Source organism: Indicator indicator, chromosome 2, assembly GCF_027791375.1.
Source record: "Indicator indicator isolate 239-I01 chromosome 2, UM_Iind_1.1, whole genome shotgun sequence".
Taxonomy (NCBI): domain Eukaryota; kingdom Metazoa; phylum Chordata; class Aves; order Piciformes; family Indicatoridae; genus Indicator; species Indicator indicator.
The window spans coordinates 16977581-16993564 of NC_072011.1; the positions used below are offsets into that span (position 1 = coordinate 16977581).

Consider the following 15984-nt stretch of genomic DNA (forward strand, 5'->3'; position numbering starts at 1 on the left):
TACAATTGTCTCTATATTTAGTATTTTGCAATTGAATGATCATGACTATTTAAGACTATTTTCCCACCTTTTTTTCCACTGTTGCTTCTCTACCTGAATGATCTTGATTCCTTCTTTGTGGTGGAATCAGATTTTCTGTGAAACTCAAAATTCCTCTAGCTCCTTTCAGGTTAAAGACTTTAGAGCTCTCTCTTCCCTGTGTGGAAGAACTCTCTGTCTTCTTTTTTTTTCATCTTACTCAGATGACTGATTTCCTCTTCAAGAGGTGAAATCCTCTCTCTTTCTCAAATTCTCCAACATCTCTTGCAGGTCCTTATGCTTGGCCCCTCCTCTACTCAATACATTAACCTCAGGAGGTCATCATACTGCAAATAGTCAGCTTTCATTTGTGTCTTCTGCTGCTGGGCATTATCCTCTCTGGTAACTACATCTGTGGAACTGACTGCTGTCTTCTGCTCATTGTCAGAGAATGACACATTTGCTCAGCTTCACAAAAGCCAACATCCTTCTCAGCCTGGACAATACTTCTGAGACTGACTCTACTCCCAAATACGTCTCTTTCTCTTGCACATATGCGGATACATGCACACACCTATCCTAGGTAGCAATGATCTGTTGCTGCAAACTGTTCACAGTTCTGCCTTGGCTTTCCTTCATGAAACAGTTACTTGCCATTTTCTCATGTTAACACACAGATGAACTGACTCAGTAACGAGGGCATGGCTACCTTGTGCTACAATTTCCTCCAGAAGTCAGATCTTTCGCTGTCTACATCTAGCATTTTAAAAGTTTTGAGCAAGCACGCAGATTTCTATAGACTACAAAGGACTTGTGCTCTGCAGCTTCTTCTAAAACTTCTTTCCAAGGGGCATGGCTTGTGCCATCTAGTTTCTTCTCCTTTTCAGCTTAATGACAACTTTCCTTCCCAAATTTTACTTCTCAATTTTACTTGTGAAGTAAAACTCACATCCAACAGCTTTGAGTTTCTTTTACATTTTAATTATCTCTGCCCATAATTCCCCATGAGGATTTTGACTATGCTGTCCAACTGCTTGACTACTATGATGTGGATTTATCCTCAGAAAAAATGCTCTCTGCCTCCTCTAGCACATCAGTTTGTTCTCTGATTTTAGCCAAACATGAATGGCTTCTCTCCACTTTTTTACATATTTAGCACTTCCTGCCTGTCTCCAGAGTTGTGGTTTTTTATGTTGCTCTACAAGTAGGATTGCACCTAGATTTACAAACAGATTTCACAGAATCACAGAATGGTTTGGGTTGGAAGGAACCTCTGGAAAATTCGATCTCCCTGTTCGAGCAGGGACACAGAGTTGGTTGCCCAGGACTGTGTCCAGATGGCTTTTTAATATTTCCAAGGATGGACCCTCCACAACCTCCTTGGGCAACCTGAGCCAGTTGCCCTCACAGTAGAAGTGTTTCCTGATGTTCACAGGGAACCTCCTGCAGTTTAGTTTGTGCCTACTGCCTTTGTCACTGGGCACCACTGAAAAGACCCTGGCTCCATCTTCTTTGCATCCTCTCTTCAGGTATTCCTATACATTAATAAGATACTCCTGAGCCTTCTTTTCAGGCTGAACAGTCCCAGCTCTCTCAGCTTTGCTCCAGTCCCTTTACGCCTGTGGCCCTTTTTTGAACTCTGTCCAATATGCCTATGTGTCTCTTGCAACGGAGCTGCCCAGAACTGGACATAGTCTTCTAGGTGTGGCCTCAGCAGTGCTGTGCAAAGGGAATTGACCACCTCCCTTTATCACTGGCAATACATCTCCTAAAGCAGCTGAGGACACCATCTGCATTCTTTGCCACAAGGGTGTATCTCACTCCTGTTCAACCTGGCATCCAACAGGACCCCCAGGTCCTTTTCTGCAACGATTTCCAGCTGAGTTGCCTCTGCATATATTGGTGAGTGGAATTCTTCCTCCTCAGGTGCAAGACTCCGCACTTCTTTTGTTGAATTTCATGAGGTCCCTGTCAGCCTATTTCCAGTCTGCCAAGGTCCCTCTGTTTGGCAGTACAATCCTCTGTATCACAGAATAGTAGAGGTTGGAAAGGATCTAAATCTACCCTGCTCCAGTTTAAAACCACTGGCCCTCATCCTGTCACTATAAGCCCTTCTAAACAGTCCTTCCCCAGCCTTGCTGTAGGTCCCGTTCATGTACTGAAATGTAGTTGTAAGACCTCCCTGGATCCTTCTCCTGTCCAGGCTCAAAGCTCCAAATTGTTTCAGTCTGTCTTCATAGGAGGGGTGCTCCAGCCTCCTGATCCTCTTTGTGGCCCTCCTTTGGACCTGCTCCAGCAGGTCCATGTCTCTTCCATGTTCCAGTTTGTGCCCGTTGCCCCTTGTCCTGTCGCTGAGCACCACTCAGAAAAGAGTAGGTCTATCCTCTTGATACTCACACTTTAGATATTTATAAGCATTGACAAGATCCCCTCTCAGTCTTCTGCAGGCTAGCGAGCCCCAGGTCTCTCAGCTTCTCCTCCTAACAGAGTCCCCTATCATCTTGGTAGCTCTCCAATGGACTCCAGTAGTTCCCTCTCTCTATTGAACTAAAGAGCCTAAAACAGGACCCAGGACTCCAGATGTGTCCTCACTAGGGCAGAGGAGACAGGAAAAAGAACCTCATTTGACCTGCTGGCCACATTCTTCTTAATGCACCCCAGGAGACCGCTGGCTGCCTTGGCCACAAGGATGCACTGCTGGCTCACGGTTAACTCACTGTCCATGAGGACTTCAGGTCCTTCTCTGCAGAACTGCTTTCCAGCAGGTCAGCCCTAACCAGTAGCCGTGCATGGTGCTATTCCTCTCCAGGTGTACGACTCTATGCTTGCCCTTGCTGAATCAAGTTTATCAATATTAACCAGTTCTCTTGGGTCCCATTACCTTCTGGAATCCTAACCCACAGGATTACACCAAGCAGGTCTCTGAAATGGCCAGTTAGCTCTCCTGAAATCCAGGGTCGCAATCCTACTTATTGCCCTACTTCTTCCTTGCATCAGCCACTCCTCTCAGTTTGGTGTCACCTGCAAACTTGCTGAGGGTACACTCTGCCCCATCATCCAGATCATTAATGGAGATGTCAAAGAAGACTGGACCCAGTATTGATCCCTGGGGTATACCACCTCCAACTAGATTTTGTGCCACCGATCACCACCCTCTGGGCCCAAGTCATTCAGCCACTATCCAATTCACCTCACTGCCTCCCTAGCCAGTCTGTACCTCAACAGCATATTTTCCAATACACTAATCTGCGAAACAATTCCAGAGCTGGAACACCACAATTCTATTCTGCAAACTTAAAACCAGCACTTCTTTTTGAAAATCCACAGGTTTCCCCAGTCCAACTTCATTTTCATTACTTTCTGCAACATTTTGTTATATAAGCAGATTACTTCTCTTTAAAGAAGTTAATGCAAAAAGAATATTGAAAACACCCTCAGAAGTTCACATGTGTTCATAAAAGATTGCTATCAGAGCAGAGTTGCTGATTGCCCAAGGACAAGTACCCATAAAATTTCTTTTGTCTGTCCTACTGCATTCTAGCTACACTTGACAAGCAATTACTCGGTGTTATATGCTCAATTATATTGTGAAATGTTTATGGTTTGTAATGGGCAACTTATCTATAATTCCATTAATTCCTCTGGGAACTGTTTAAACCAAAGCAGTGTCCTTAATTATTATGGCTCAGAAATGCTATCATAAAACCTGATTTCTCCACTATTCAGATGTTCAGTATGCACGTCTGCATATACAGGGCCTTCAGAATTACCTTATCCAGAAGGTGCTCACGTTCCAAGCTTAGGTATCAACTGTCAGTAGTAACCTCACCTATTCACTGTATTTCCTCATCACAAACTTCTGCTACAGAATATGCATTTCTTTTCCTTGAACACCCAAATTATCATGCTGAACAACTGCTTCTCTCCAGAGCAACAGAGTATCTTCACTCTAAATCAAAAGGGAAGAAATGACCCTTGGGCATATCATCATCTTAAAATATGCATGTTGTTATCTCTCAATAATTTAGCATGGGCTAAAGCATAGGGCTCACTTTTAATAAAGGTGAGCTCGATTCTACTTCAAACTTTCCTGAGTAGGATTATCTAACAATAAAACTGTAGCATGCTGTAGCATAGTAAAATATAAAACTGCATTGATTACCTGCTTATTTATATTTAAAACCTGACGATATTGTTCTCATGTCATATAGTCCTTTTTTTCCCCAGCCTTGATGCTTATTAAAATAGAACAGAAAAACTGTAATTTAAAATTTTCCTGAGCAGATGACCTATCCTTTGCAGGAAACAAACTGTGTATTCAAGACCTACAAAGCAACTTTCAAGAAATACATCAACGCAGCCCTACCAACTTCAAAGCCACATAACCATGTAAGAACAAACACAATCCTGAACCTCAGTAAGCGAAGAGTACATTCAACAGCCAACCTCCCCTGAACTTGATGAGGTCACAAAGAGGCTGGGATTCTGAGGCAACTGAAAAAGATGGTCAGACAGCCAGCTTGTACTCATTAGAAGTACAAGCCGAGCGTAGCTGGAAAAAAACAGTATCACAAAGAAAAGATAAAAGACACATTGAAAGCGTTCACAATTCTTAAGAGTGAACTAACTAGGCAGACGTACAGTTTAAGCCATACTTTGGGGTTTGCAGACTGGTAGAGGGCACAGAAATGGGAAGCAGCAGGATTGCTATTTGTTACTTAACGGAAGAAGATCAATCCCCTCCAACTTCCATTTATTTTCTTTGCCAATTCTGTTAAGGGAAGGCTATGAAAGCCACTTTCTGCATACCACAGAGCATATTTTACTTTCGTCTTTTAATATTGGTAATAAAAAGACTAACAAAGTCTAAAATGTATTTTGGCTCTTTTAATATTTGTTCTAAGAAATTAAAGCACTCATGCACCCAGAGTACAGAGCAGACAGTTCAAAAAGGTATAATAAGGAACCTGCATGAAATCCCAATGTATTTGTCCCTTCTGATACTGCCATAAAAGCTTGGCAATACCATTCACAATAGAAACTTAACAGAGCCAGCCCAGTCAGGCACAGGACTCCCCCCCCCCCCCAGCCACTTCCCACAGAAGCATTAATTCTGCCTCTCTCTGCAGCACTATTTTTTTTTTTGTAGTCATGATAGTTTAAGGACAGAGGAAGGGCATGATTTACAGACAGATTTAGCATTGTAACAGCTAGCAGGCTTTCAGAAACACTAGTCCTTCTTCACAACCTTGTATGCCTCAAAGCTTGTCTGTCTTTTCCAATTGTACTAGCTTGCTTTAACAAAAAGATGGTATTTCTGTCGACAAACCTTGTCCTGTCTTGTGTCTGCAGTGAGGAAAAGTGAGAAAATCTGCAGCAGCACTGCGGTTTACATCCACGTGTGCCTTGTACCACCGGGGCTTCTCTTGCCAAAAGGCATCGTTATAGTATCGCTCTACCTCAAGATCTCTTAAGTGTTCACTAGTAACAACTATTCCAGTCATGTCTGAAGGCAACGACTCATACAAGCTGCCCATGCTGTCAGGACTCACATGCCGACTTCTTTTTTGCTGTCCAGAAACCACAACAAAAGTAACATTTAAGGTTCAAACACATGTTACAATTAAAACAGCCAAAGTTGAGGTTTTGGTGAGGTTTTGTGTGTGTTTGGGGTTTTTTTGTTTGTTTGGGTTTTTCTAATTAAAAAAAAAATCAACCAACCATTTTCTGTATTTTTTGTTTATATTCTTAACACTTACACTATAAACAAAGAAAAACTAGCAAAAATGGTTCTTTGGGTTTGTATAGGAAATAAATATAAAAAAATCAACAGACTTCTAGAATCTCCTCTGCCAGAATGCGTCAGAACTTTCACATACAAGCCCAAAAAGGTGAACAGAATAAAGAAGAGGTTTCTTTTTAAAACAGGATGAAGAATTTGTAACCTCCGTCCACTCCAAAACCAAAATAAAACCAAGAACTGTGCAGAGACTTCCATTAACTAATGTACTGTGATAAGCAATATTTATTAAATATTTTTGAAGGACATCATTGCTTTGAAAAGCTGTAACTAAAAATAATTCACTTGACAGTCCAGCTGAGATATGTTTACATCCCTATCTACTCCTAAATTCTGTGCTAAAGAAAACAGAGTGGTTTTTGCAGCTGCAGTCATGCACTTAGGACACTCAAATAACATCAAATGTAAATAAATGAGCAATTTACTTTATGTTTACAATAAAAATTGCTATACAAACTCAACAATGTATTCAGCATCTATTCTTGCACTACTTTTTAATGGTACAGTCCATCAATTCACATACTGAATCTTATTAAAAATATCAAAGATGTCTTTTTAATTAGCACAGTGAAAAGAAAATATACACCTACAAAACATTTCTTTAAACACTAGTATTTTAAGAAACATTAAGTGCCATAGAAACTGTTACCATCTTAATACATTAGACACAACAGAACCCATAGTAAAAGAAATACCTACAGTGGCACCACCCAATCAGGTTGATTGTCAGACATCCTTTAAGCCTGCCACTGGAAAGAACATCCCTATAAGGCTAACTGACAAGTAAGTCTGGGTTTTTCTTCTAACTGTCTTTCACAGTTATCTTGAAAATCTCTCCCAGAAAACTCAGGATGAACCAGAAGCTGAAAGCCAGTGTCTCTGTGGTATTATTAAAAATTATTCAGCCTGGTTGAATATTCAGAATAGTCTCACTGGGTAAAATCCTGACCTTGCTGAAGTGGCCAGATATTTTTCACTTAATCCCTAATTTATCACAGAATTAATAAGAGTCATAAAAAGAATGTGCTCAATTATTTTTCTGACACTGCTTCCCAGCGTAGCCCAGGAAAGTCAAGTTCGGTCAAAATCAAAGACTTCTAAATCTCATTCTTAATTTCTGCACAGCATTGCATTTACATGTGCTGGGATGGGGAAGGTATTTTTAAGCCACTGCACCTCTGCTCCCTGGCTGCTAATTCACACATTGTGGTACAAAGGCACATCATATTCCTGCCTTCTAACCTTTCTGCTGGACTTAAGAAACCCAGTGAAGGCCAGCCTCGTACAGCTTGTTTTTCCAGACCAAGGAAAACACTCCAAAACCAAACTAAACCTTGTGCCTCTGCAGTCATTCACATCTGCTCCATCCACCACCCACCCTCACAGAGACACCTCTTGCCCCATGATCAGAGGTGCAAGGCATTCCTACAACATGCAAAACACGTCATTGTGGCACAATTGATGCACAACACATATTTCCCTTCTTTTTGCATCAAAGTTGCTTCTCCCTTTGATATGTGCCCATTTAATTTTCATTTTTAGAATGCCACATAAATGAGAATCAGGACTGTAAATGCAGTTTTAAAGTTGCAAAAAAGGATCTATCACAATATGTGGTATTTTCACCTCTTGTCACAGAATAAATGGGATATGCCTGTTTTAATCCTTCTAGTTATCCTTAGAAACTGCCAAAAAAAAAAAAAGACCAGCCATTTCCTAGTTGCAAACTCTAAAAATCAACCTTGAAGCAATTGCAAAAACACTGGCATGGCTCACTCTACAAAGCATTTCATTTCCAATTGTTGTTCAATGCAATGAGTCCTACAAGTCCACTACTATAATATATGTATCAGTAATTCATTGCTGGGGATTCTTCTTCCTTATTTGTTTTGATATGCTGCAGGCATGCTATTACAGTCAAAAAAGGAGCTGTGTACCAAAAGAAGGTTTCAGTGAATGTCTTCAGCATATCAAAACATATCAAAAATACATTGCCAGCATCCACCTTCATGACCTACTTAAAAACAGTCTCACATTCTTGCCAAAAGCACAGAACTGCTGCATTATCTTTTCCAGACTTTCACCCTAAAACTGAAATACAATGTACTGCATTGCCCACAGCATATTGCTAATTACACCTCAAAATGAAAGCATTTAGATTCTGTATTTTCACTCTTCCGTTCTGTTCATTACAACATTTCACACTTTATAATTGATGCATGCTACTATTAAAGCAGCAATATATGTCAGAAAAGCAATAAACTTCCTTATAGCTTTATCCCAGAGAAAAATATGGGGAGGCATAAACCATCATTTGTGGGAACAATACGGTACAGTACACTCCTAGAACTGGTCAGTGAAACACATAGGGTCTTAAAGTTTGATATCCCTCTGGCCATATTTTGTATGACAAACATGGCCTTAGTCAAGACACACAGCTTGTACTTGCAAACTTAGCATTTTCCATTCTGTTACACAGAAGAGACAAGGTTGTTGTATGCTTGTTTTTTAACGTGAGAATGAGTGGGGGAAATCTACTACTACTTATATAAATACTAACAGTAAGCAGTGCTGTTCAACATTTTCTTTCTTTTAAAGAATCTTTTGGCTGACAGATTTAGAAGGAAAGGTGATTTCTAAAGAAGACTTTTTGTTGTCTATTCAACCAGATACATTTAACAACTAACAAATCCTGTATTAGTTTCATTTCTAGCAAAATCATCAGGATTCTCCTATAAAAGGATTGCATTCAGTAAGTCTGATGGAGCATTTTGCAACACATCATCTTGTAAGGATGAGCTTTCATGTACACCAATTCTCAAAAAAAACAGGCTGATCTGAAAGCAGCCACAGACTCACCTCACAGAAAGCCAGCTGCACTGAAACCAGCTGCACTAAAGTTACTTCACTTCTTCCTTCAGTACAACCCTGTCATATCAATTTTGTAGTGCCATACACAGAAATTAATTTGCAGTCACCATTCTGGTCATTCACACATTTTCTGCTATCAGGAAGATTATTTACAGAAACACAACTCTTTATTAATGACAAGCTGACACAGCAGATTTTAAGCACCCCAGAAAAAAATTAAACCAGAACATTTTCCTTTTGTCCAAGAGTCTCTCTCATGCCAATCACTGTTATGTGAAAAGACAAACGGCACAGCTCAATTCACACAGTAATGATGCTGTAACCTAGAAAGAGAGTCTAATTGCCAACTCTGTAAACCAAGCAAAACTAGCCAAAACCAAGGGGCAACACACACATCAGCATCTTCTCCACTTCACTGGCACATGTTTAAACCTCAGCTTGTATTTCCAAAAGATTTTGCATTCCTATAAACAGCACTTCCACCACTGTTTCCAAGACACTTATTATGCAAAATGAGAAAAATAGTTGTCCAGGTTAACAGAAAAGCTAGAGAAAAAAGTATCAAAAAATGAAAAATGATCGTTGTATATCACACATTTCAAAAACAAAATGCAATTCTCAACTGAAAATTATACTGACAACTAGAGATGGTTCAAAACAAAATGCTGGATTCAAACGTCACTCTTACCTTTGGGAAAAGGTGGCTGTCATTATTTGAATGAATCTGACACAAATACATACACCAATGTGTCTCTTGCTTCTAAGTCTAAATAGAGACTAAATAGTTATCCCATGCCCCCTTTGTTCCTTATAAAATAAAAAGCCTGTTATTAATGTTAACACAAGAACCAAAACCACTGACCTCTGTATTTTTGGCACAGTGTATGCCACAAAACGGCAACTCCTATTAGAGTCCAAAAAGCAAGTAGCACAAAAGACAAGAAAAACCACATTGTATCTTTGTTTTTAATTTCAGTACATACAACGTCATCTCACCCACTAACCTAAAACCAAAGATTTGATTTGGACAGATTCATTTCAAAAAGCACAACCAAACAGCCTAACTCAAAAGCAGAAACAAAGCCCTCACACCTGTCCATGACATTCTGCATGCTACCTGGCACTATCTGCACTTTCCATGCAGCATTATAGCTGAAACGTCAGCTTTTACCAACAGATTATCCTTTTCAGAAAAACAAACCCCAAGTTTTTGTATCGCTATAGTCAGGACAATGCCCTGCACTCTGAAGTTGACAGCATTTTACTGCAAGACATCTTAGTATTTTTTCCCCTTTTTCTAACAAAACTGTAACATCTTCTACAGATGATAGTTATTCCCACTCACAGTTTGCAGCTTCTGAAAAAATGGCAGACTTCATCAGAGCTTCCCTCCCACTCCCCTGCCCCTCCAATAGCCTTTACAGACAGACTTTAATACAGTGTAAAAGCAGTCAACTATTACAACTTCCAACTCCTCTAATATTCATTTATCGAATTTGCCTGAAAACTGAGAGGCACTGGGAATGAAGAAAACAAACCAAACCAAAACTGGACCCATTTCCAGAGAACCTCACTGACATCAGCCTCATATGCTTAAATGTACTAGAAAGACTGCAGCAGATCCCAATCACATCTGGGTTAGTCTTGAGCCTCAGTGATACTGCTGGCCAATCTCAAGCATAAATAATGTAACAAAAACCCATGCAGCTACAGTTTCCTTTGAAGTATAACACACACTTTGCTTACCTCGCTATTGTGGCCCCTCAAATTGAAGTTGATTCTCTGAGGGGTGTTCCGGTCCCTCCTGCAATGGCTGGAAGTAAAAGTGACGCCTACAACTCCTCTGCCATTGCCTGTTGCCAACCAGCCTTCCTCATAGTACCGCCTCCTGCAAACAGGTTTCTCCTTCTCACTTTTGGGGACTCTCCCTTTCCAGGAGAGGCAGAGGATGTTGGAATCGCTGCAAAGAACAGGCCCATGTTCCACTGCTGCATACATGCTTTTTAAATTTTTTTTTTTTTTGACATAAGAAAGTAGTATGTCTAGTGCACAAAATTTAAATCAATTTTTTTTTTTTTTATTGATAAGACTGACCTGGGATAGATCATTGAAAGAGGGGAGGATGGGGTCAGTGTTTATAAATATCCACCAAATGCATAGTGAAAAATTCCTCTATAAAAGATGATGGCAGTTGGCTAAGAAAAAGTAACGCTTAAAAAAAAATTCAGGTTCATTTTTTGTTTTTGAGTCTGTAGAGTGAGGGTGCACTTATCCTTTGGAGAAACAGCTACTTCATAGAGGCGCTCAAGAAATGGTTAAGTCATCTTTTTGCTCAACTTGATATAATCTTTATACAGCCTGAGATTCCAGTTTAGCGTAATGCAATTCCAGAGACAAAGAGTTGCAAATGTGTAGGTTTCAAGTAACTTAAGGCTTTTTAGATTTCCTCCAGTCAAATTTTCTTCAAAAGTTCAGTTGCAGAAATTTAAACACACGCACATACATATATAAGTATATATATGACATTCATCTTTTCCAAGCTGCCCTCTGGCATATCTTTTCCATCTGATGTATTTCTGCTGCTAAAGCTGAGAGATTGCATAAAGGGAAAAAAAGGCACACAAACCATGCGAAACAACAGACCCGAACTTGTGCAGGCACGAGTGTGCCAGGCCAGTTGGGAAATCCCTCCTGGTACTGAACTGCTCGTTGGACTCAAAGGATTTTTCAGTCCAAAGCCAATCCACTTTTCATTGCAGCACTTTTTTTTTTCCACCAGAGACCCAACACAGCCTGAACTGTTTATCACGCTATCTTGCCTGCTTTCCCACTTTTTGCTGCCACACACGAATGAAAAAGAAACTCCCTCTTCATTTATAGCAGAATCAAAAATGCTCTAAAGCTTTTAGCTTTCAAAGCAGGTAAATTTGCCTCAGGTGAACCATGAAGTTCTCTCTCCTCTGAAACAGGCTAAAATGTCGAGCTGTTTTTCCTTTACTTCTCCTTTTTTTCTGCTACAAGGAATCACAGACTTTTCATCCTACTGTAAAAAACAAATGCCAGAATAAAGCACATCAAGTAAGCGCTCTTTCAAAATCTTCTAAAATTCAAAGAAGGAAGAAATATAATCAACTAAGAAAGAGAAGCAGCATTAAAAATCTGACTTCCTGGGTTCGCTATTTCTCTGGGTATTTTTCTTGCTTGTTTGACCGGATCTTTCCTTCTTGATGCTTGTCTACAGCACCGATTCATAGTTCCAGACACAACATTTGCAGCTGTACAAGAAGGAAACATATGAAGTATTCCAATTGTTTTATTTTAATAACATTTATGAGCTCAATTAATTAGTATTTATACCACACTAAGTGAAAAGAGGAAAAAGAAGAGGGAGAAAGAAATGTGAGTTTGATGACCTGGTTAACTCAGGAAGGATGACGAGGTTTGCTCAGTTCAGTGCCCAGACTTGCCCCATAGTTCCTCAACTTACTTACTTCCAGTCATCACTACTCAACATATGGTCACAATTTATTAGTCCATCCACAATCTATTAAGCCCAAAGCAAAACGTGCCAAAGACCATACATTATTCCTCTGCAATAACAAAATCAGTTTCCTCTACCCTCTGTATTCCTCTGTTTCCCTCGCAGCTACTGATTTATATTGTAGAGGTATTTTATTAGGCTTTTTCTGTGCAGAAATTGTTTTTTCTTCCTCTTCTTGCAAACTTTTTTCACCTGTGAAGACCATGTGGAAAGTTGAACATTAGTGGCAGGTGTCTTTCCACGGGTTATTGATTTCTGTGCTGTAAAGGTGCTCCATTTGGTTCTCAAATTAATTTTCATCAATTGCAAAGCTCTCAGGAATATGTAAGAGTAAGTCTCTGTGATGACAAAAACATGTGCGTTCTCATGTACATGCAGTGCACACACCAGATCACTCAATCTGGTACTCAGAGATGCATTTCAGTTCAGCTGTGGTAATCTTCTAAGATGCCTGTCACTGGAGTTTGAAATCCCAGGATTCTTCCAACTCTGCAGGACAAAGCACACACACATACAAAAAAAGAAGAAGAGAAATGAATAAAGCCATCGAACAAAGATATAAAGATCACTGTTACAGTAATCAAAGCATTATGATTAAGTATTTTACACTGGACTCCTATAAAATATAGATAGATAGATATAGATATATATTCAGAAATCTCCAAATCATTTATATACAGAAGGCTACATTAAGTAGAAGGGACCACGTCTGTCCAAGATACTCCAGAAGCTGTATTTGAAGTGCATACACAAGCACAATTATTGCATCTATACAGTTACTGCTAATTAAGAATTGCATTCATGACATCCATCAGAGCTGTAAAAATGGTACTATCTATACTCCATATAGCACCCTACTAACCTCACATTTCAAATAATTAATCACTTTTGTCAGTCTAACATATATGTATCCGTAAGAATTTTTTTATATGTAAAAAGATAAGAAAGAAAATGTATAGACATAAAGGTAATACCATCAGGCAGTTTACAACACTATTTAGTAAGCACACTTATGAGGAACACTGTCCATGAGATCTGGTGAGTCACTACAGGAATTTTTCAAAATTACAACTAATGAAAGATTTTTAAATAATGGCTGCTACCAATTTCTTTTCATTATAGCATGATGAGGATATGAGAAATGACACCGAGACTTTCCAGATTTATGATGCTTCTTAATTATGGTCCAAAGAAAGTTCACACAAAAGAAAATTCAGAAAAAAATTCAGAACACAATTGTTTGAACAATTTCTGTGCTTGTCCCACAGGCAAACTTGATCCTGTCGAGGACCAGCACTATTATTTCCACACCCACTGGGGTCTTCCTAACAAAGATCTGCATTCAAGAGTTGACATTTTATATTAGTGGCATGATGTAAGCCTTTACTGATGTTACAGAAAACAAACAAACAAAAGAAATGGTTTACTGAGAAAACAGTCTCTAAAACACCAGTTAGAGAAGCATGGGGTAAGCATTAGAGTTGTTTGAATAGTGCATCTATCATGACTTTACAAGTGGATTTTAAAATACAGACAATCCCAGATGCAACAGCTTTGCACAAAAACTGTATGCAATTTCCATCCTTATTCACCGCATATAAAATTACTAAATTTCAGAAAAGGACTCCTCTATGCCTTGGCCAATAACCTTCTCTCACCTCAGTCCCATTTACCACCACTTTCAAGATTAGACAAACAAAGGGCTTTTCCTCTTAAAAATATCCTAATTGCATTAGGAATGCTGAATAGGGAGAGATGAAAATTTAAAATAACTACAAAACTAATAGTCAGTCATTATTCAAATCCCAATGCAGTATCTCAATACAACACAAACTACAAGAGTATTTTAACTTTAAATCACTGAAGGCCACAGCTCTCTTATGTTGTACTTATATTCAGTAGACAAGATAAAAAATACTTTCAAGACTACTGTCAAGCACTCAAAAGATAGGCTGCATTAAGATTACATATATTACACATGAAGATTTAATTCTTTCCATTCCCCTCTTCTTCATTTTCACCTACTTGGTATTTCCTAGTAACTAACCTAATTAAGACTCAGATGCTAATTTAGACAGCCTCCCTTCATCTGCCATTACAGCAGTCCCACAGCTCTGCTCCTTTTCACGTTTGAACCAACCTTTTCGCTTTCTTTTTACCCCCCACGATGAGACAGTAGGATAATTGTTTCTGCCTCTATTGTATGTGTAAGAGCCAAGGATAAAAAGTGTTCTGGAGGACTTTTACTTGTGTCATCTTACCACTACTCTGAATTTGGTTTGGGCTCTCTGTATAAAGAAAACTTGGCCTTCCAGGTGAGCCTCATCCAAAAATTTGATCCAATATTTAACTGCAGATTTTTTATAATCGAACTTTATGTATCTTTTCTTTCAGAGCAGGACAAGGACTAATGATAAAAGTACACTGGATTCTGAAAAAAAAATTATTCATTTCTGCAGTCAAGTTATTTCTAGCACTACGAGGACACTAAATATCCACAAATTCCAGTTACTTCTACTCTCACTTAAAGGGTAACTGAAAATATGTTTAATATGGATTTTCCTGTTAAACAAATGCAGATGCCACTTGAACTCATCCAATAGTACTGTCTTTAGTCTAAGCTCAGTGATGAAAAATATTTAGATATAGACACCTAAGGAGACAAAAACATACTGGACCTGTAACACAGGAAAGAAGGATCCACAGTACTTTATTTAATTTTGCTTTGACAGCATACTATGTTCCCAGATTACAGGGGGGAAAAAGGTATTATTTTTAAGAAATGAGCTTATTGTCAGTGGCTCTCATATTTTAGTGTCAATATTTAATTAATCATTTTTATTTCCTGTTTCCTTTAACTTACAGGAAGTGTAAGTGTTAAGCTACAGCTGGACAACCAGAAAAATATTTGCTTGTTCTCATGCATCTTTCATTGAGGTGTCTCTTCTGTTGACAGAAAGAAATCATGTACAGCCAACCATACCCATACCGCAGCAAGCACTTTATGTTTATTCAAAATTCCAATCTTTACAGGTTAGGGGCTGCCCTGCTGGAAAGCAGCTCCACAGAGAAAGACCTTGGAGTGCTGGTGGACAGCAAGTTCTCCATGGAACAACAATGTGCTCTTGTGGCCAAGAGAGCCAATGGGATCCTGGGATGTATCAAGAAAGGTGTGTCCAGCAGGTCTAGGGAAGTTCTTCTGCCTCTCTACTCTGCCCTGGCGAGACCACACCTGGAATACTGTGTCCAGTTTTGGGCCCCCCAGTTCAAGAGAGACAGAGACCTGATGGAAAGAATTCAACGGAGAGCTGTGAGGATGATTAGGGGACTTGAGCATCTCCCCTATGAAGAGAGACTGAGAGCCCTGGGGCTGTTTAGTCTGGAGAAGAGAAGACTGACACAGGATCTGATCAATGTCAGTAAGTATCTGAGGGGTGGGTGTCAGGAGGAGGGGGCCAGGCTCTTTTCATATACAGTGATAGGACAAGGAACCATGGGTTCAAACTAGAACACAGAAGATTTCACCTCAACATGAGGAGGATGACAGAGCCCTGGAACAGGTTCCCCAGGGGGGTTGTGGAGTCTCCTTCTCTAGAGACTTTCCAAACCCACCTGGATGCGTTCCTGTGTGGACTACCCTAAGTGATCCTGCTCTGGCAGAGGGGTTGGACCTGATGATCTCTTGCGGTCCCTTCCAACCTCTGATACACTGTGATACTGTAAGGTTCCAATTCAGAACATCTGAAGGTAAGCA

General features: G+C 39.6%; 1 protein-coding gene across 3 annotated transcripts in view; it reads right to left on the reverse strand.

Moving 5' to 3' along the window:
• The window catches only part of TULP4 (TUB like protein 4), a 111420-nt gene extending 100733 nt beyond the window's left edge, over positions 1–10687 (reverse strand). For all 3 annotated transcript variants that reach the window (XM_054397944.1, XM_054397936.1, XM_054397926.1), the window contains exon 1: positions 10436–10687. In XM_054397944.1, the coding sequence (XP_054253919.1) occupies positions 10436–10687 (252 nt within the window). The remainder of the gene's footprint in view (positions 1–10435) is intronic.
• Positions 10688–15984: the final 5297 nt, after the last annotated feature.